The sequence below is a fragment of the Mercenaria mercenaria genome, chromosome 2 (genome assembly GCF_021730395.1).
Source record: "Mercenaria mercenaria strain notata chromosome 2, MADL_Memer_1, whole genome shotgun sequence".
Lineage (NCBI taxonomy): Eukaryota > Metazoa > Mollusca > Bivalvia > Venerida > Veneridae > Mercenaria > Mercenaria mercenaria.
Window position 1 is genome coordinate 53,428,845 of NC_069362.1, and position 5,014 is coordinate 53,433,858.

General features: G+C 39.8%; 1 protein-coding gene across 1 annotated transcript; it reads left to right on the forward strand.

The window, feature by feature from the left end:
- The first annotated feature begins 496 nt into the window (after positions 1-496).
- On the forward strand, positions 497-1,087 carry LOC123562201 (uncharacterized). The gene has a single exon (XM_053525910.1). The coding sequence runs from the start codon at positions 497-499 to the stop codon at positions 1,085-1,087; it is 591 nt and encodes a 196-aa protein (XP_053381885.1).
- The last annotated feature ends 3,927 nt before the right edge of the window (positions 1,088-5,014 follow it).

The following is a 5,014-nucleotide window of genomic DNA, read 5'->3' on the forward strand; positions in this document are numbered from 1 at the left end:
GTACTTGAATTGTAACAATGTTAAGGACAAGACAAAATTTAATATAAATATATCTGATGTAATTGCATGTCAGTGAAAAACGTTTAATATGAGGCTATTTTATATATACTGCTTCTGTTTAAAGACTATGGTATTGCTATAACCAGGAAGGTCTAATACGTATCAGTTGTTCCAGCTATAACATTTATGTACACAACATGGCAACCAAAAGAAAGACTGTACTCTCACTGATTAATAATAAACTTAATAACTTAATTTAAGAATAATACATAAAGCCGCATTAGCTCTAGTGGGTTTAATTTGTACACTAGTCAGTATTGTACATGTATTTACAACTATGCCATGCAGCGATGTAATATTGCGGAATGTCACAGGCCAGAGAGATAACAAAGAAACCGATAGGTAGACGGGTAGGTAGACTGGCTGTACTCATCCGTATTACCCGACGCTGAGTTAACTCGCTAACAAACTGTTAAAGTGGTAGTATATTCATGGCATGGCACCAGTAGCTCACTATAGACCCGGATACGAGTCTAACTCAGCGCCAGAAGCTCACTATAGACCCGGATACGAGTCTCACTCAGCACCAGCAGTTCCCTATATACCCAGATACGAGTCTCACTCAACACCAGCAGCTCACTATAGACCCGGATACGAGTATCACTTAGCGCCAGCAGCTCAATATCTACCCGGATACGAGTCCCACTCAGCACCAGCAGTTCACTATAGACCCGGAAACGATTCTCTCTCAGCGCCAGCAGTTCACTATATACCCGGATACGGGTCTCACTCAGCGCCAGCAGCTCACTATATACCCGGAAACGAGTCTCACTCAGCGCCAGCAGCTCACTGTATACCCGGATACGAGTCTCACTCAACACCAGCAGCTCACTATATACCCAGATACGAGTCCCACTCAGCACCAGCAGTTCAATATATACCCGGATACGAGTCTCACTCAGCGCCAGCAACTCACTATTTACCCGGATACGAGTCTCACTCAGCGCCAGCAGCTCACTATTATCAACAACAACAACAACATTACATTTATTCACCCCCAAGTATTCAAAATACAATATGGGGATAAAGGAACAATGTAAACATACGGATATGATACAATCATTCTGGTACAAGGTTTTTTTTTGTAACTGCAGTAATAATTATATTCTATTTGTCGACATAAAACAACAATAATATTGTTTTTTTCTTGGCGTTAGAGAGGTAACTGGAGTCACGCATTGGGACTAGGTGTTACGTCACAATGATACAATCTAGGTTATTTTGTTGACTTTTCTAGCTTCAATAATAGAGGAAGACCTTTTTTTTAACGATTTTTCTCCCGTTTATACATGGGCGGATCCAGTGAAAAAAGTAGTTTTTATGCAAGAATGTAGGGATAATACACGTTTTTTTTTGTGTATAAACGTCTGCAGAAGCCCGCGGGATTGTTTGTGACCGAGACCGAAGGTCGAGGTCACAAACATATCCCAAGGGCTTCTGCAGACGTTAATTGAAACCGCTCTGCGTAATTAAGAGCGGTGTATAAAAACTTGCTGCCATGCAGTCCAAATTGAAGACGTTTAACGCAACAGGAATTAGTGCAGTGTAAAATGAAACGATTCATTAAAGCTTAGCGCCGTCTAATTTGTGTGATTTGGAGCGGCGTATCAAAATTTGATGCCATGCAGCCAAATGTGAGCCATTTAACGAAACACGAGTGTGTGCATTGTAAAAGATTAGTAAGACAGTATCAGTTCATAAGTTTGACCTGTTATAAATATAGATTCTGGATATGTTTTCATAAGAATATCTTAAATTTTGTCCTAAAACCGACTTCGTGGTAAAATTCTAACATTTAATTTCAAACAGTTCCTGCGATTTATCTCAGTATTAAAAGGGACCTTATTTTCGGGAAACATCTTTCTTCTTAGTTTAAGCTTTGTGAGAAGTATGATTCGTGAAACAGACTCAGTAATAGAAATAATAATGACAAAATTAACACTAAAAAATTCCAGAGTTAATTATTAATAATATAAAATCAATGTTAACATGGATTTCATACGACCTGTAAGGGGATTTGTCAGGGCCGGATCCAGAAATTTTTGACGGGAGTGGGGAGGGGGAGGGGGCACCAGTTTCGAACGAAGACATCACCGCCGAGGTGCATAGCAAGGTATTGGAGTGGAGTGCCTTTGCCAATGTTAGGGAATTCAGGGGGACTTCCCCAGGGATTTATTTGAAATACAGGTATGAAATGGTATCCTCAGGTGCATTTATTGGTGTGTGTACTCCCCTCCTATTGGGGGAGGGGGGGGGGGGATGGAGATCAGGGGGCTCTCCCCTGGAAACTTTTTAAATATAGGCATGGAAAGGTGGCCTCTGGTGCATTTTTAGGTCTAAATTTTGAGGTATTGTAGGAGTACGTTACTCCCTTCTTGATTGCGTGGTCAGGGGCTCTCCCCCTAGAAAATTTTGAAATACAGGTATGACATGTGGTCTCTGGTGCGTTTCTGGGTCTAAAAAATATTCCTTTGCCAAAATAGTAGGATGAATCTTTGATGAGTATAGGTTACTGCTCAGCCAACTGGGGGGAGGGGGTGGAGGGGGAGGGGAGGGGGCACGGCCGCTCGGCCCGGCCCTGGATCCGGGCCTGTTATGAACCGAGCGAACGTAGCAGGTACTCGTGGAGATAAAGTTAGTACTTGTATGAAATCCGGGAAACTTACTGACCAACATAAATGAAATACTGTTCAAAAACTGCGACATAGTTAGATCTACCCCACCACCCACCCCCGAAAAAACAAACAAACAAACAAACATTGACAAAACGTTGTACAGTGAAGTACATGTAATTTAGACATTCTGTCTAGAAGCATAAACATGTTAACATTGATTTTATATTATAAATGAGTAACTCTAAGAAGAAAGGTGTTTCGTTTCACAGACATAAGGTCCCTTTTAATAGGGGATTTATCCACGGCGCGAAGCGCCGAGGATGAAAATCCCCGAGACGGTAACGTCCGTATATAGTTATTCGTCTTTGTTTGTTTGTTTGTTTTGGGTTTAACGCCGTTTTTCAACAGTATTTCAGTCATGTAACGGCGGGCAGTTAACCTAACCAGTGTTCCTGGATTCTGTACCAGTACAAACCTGTTCTCCGCAAGTAACTGCCAACTTCCCCACATGAATCAGTGGTGGAGGACTAATGATTTCCGACACAATGTCGTTTATCAAATAGTCACGGAGAACATACGCCTCGCCCGAGGATCGAACTCACGACCCCGCGATCCGTAGACCAATGCTCTACCTACTGAGCTAAGCGGGCGGGCTTATTCGTCTTTGTTGTCTGCATATACTGAGGCAATTTTTTCGATGTTTTCCGGTTCCGGTTTATGTACACAACGCAGACTGGTTGTCTGCAAGAACATCCGAGCACCCCGAATCAGTCACAGAAATTCGTAAACCGCGCCAACATGATTCTTTTTACTTCTTTTTCGTAATGAAAACTGTACATGCAATTGAAAAACACTTTTAAAACAGTAAGGAAGTGTAAAGGCCGTCAAGTTTCTGCGTGGAGTGCAAATAAACAATAAAATCCTAAAGCCAGTGCGAAAACGCGATGCATGACGTCACCGTCGCGGCTTCTCGTAAATTTTGCAAAATATGATATTCGCTGTAAGAGGTATGATGACACTAAATGTAAACTGTTTAGAGCGAAGTTTTATTTCTTTCGAGTGTTGAATATGTCTTCGTAAGTAGATATATAACAGATAAATCCCCATGCTAGGCAGTGCCTTAATTCATATTACTGAGATAAATCGCAGGAACTGTTTAAAATTAAATGTAAGAATTTTACCTCAAGGTCGGTTTTAGGACAAATTTTAAGATATTTTTATGTAAAACTGATCCAGAATCTATATTTATGTAATGGAATTCTCCCTTACAAAATGAACGTCATGAAATTATGTGGCAAATAAACATTTAGCATACAAGTAACTGCTGAACTAGAGTAATTTAACTTAATACAAGGACTGTTTTAAATATTTAAAGTGTTTATACCTAAGTAACTTTCCTTCAAATGGACTGTTTCCTACAAAGATTCTTCATAAAAATTAGAATGTCATCGTTGTTGACATTTCTCCTTGTGGGAGAGTACTCTACATTAGGATACGTAACTCTTGTCATAATTAGTACAGGAGGCAGATGGTTCTTCTAGCAAATAAATTAATTACTCCCTGACACGTACAGGAAGAGATTTTTACCACATCATGACTATCTACAGACGTATTGGAACATTTCTGACGCTGCTGCCTTGTGCCATTTACGGTATTTAAAAATGGCGGACACGGAACTTTGGACTACTTCTACATTTTTAGGGTCCGGCTTTTCGTGAATTTATCTTTGTTATGAATGAAACTTTTAGGGATTCATATTTATGCTTAAATAACTTAAAGCCTGATGTAAGCCGGATATTTCACATCAATTGTAACATTTTACTATGTATGTACTATATATTGTTAGCGTAACAAATTTCGTCTGCATGTATCACTACGTTCAGCGTATAATGCTCCGGCTTTTTGTCAATATGTTATTTCATAATGTATATCATGTATAATTATGTGGCTTTTCTTTTAAGCCGTGCTTGTAGTACTCGAGCCTGAAATGTAATGCACTTTTATTGTTCTCATTGTTAAATGTTGCTTTGAGCGTATCACATTACCTAGTCTTAAGCCGGGATTTTCATTGGTCAAAGCCGTTGCCATTGGCACTCCAAAGGCTATAAATACGGGTGTCTGCGTTCAGTCGGTATCTTCTTTTCAACCGTAAAACCTTGGGAAGTAAAACTCACAGACGAGACATTTCTGTTCAGAAATACATGAAAAGCTCTTTAACAAGGTAAAAGAAACACTTATTAGGTAGTCTTAACTTTATTTTAAAGAGCAGAAAGTCAAATTCATAGAATAGGCACTTTTGGCCCTACAGAACAACAACAACAACAATACTATGAAGTAAA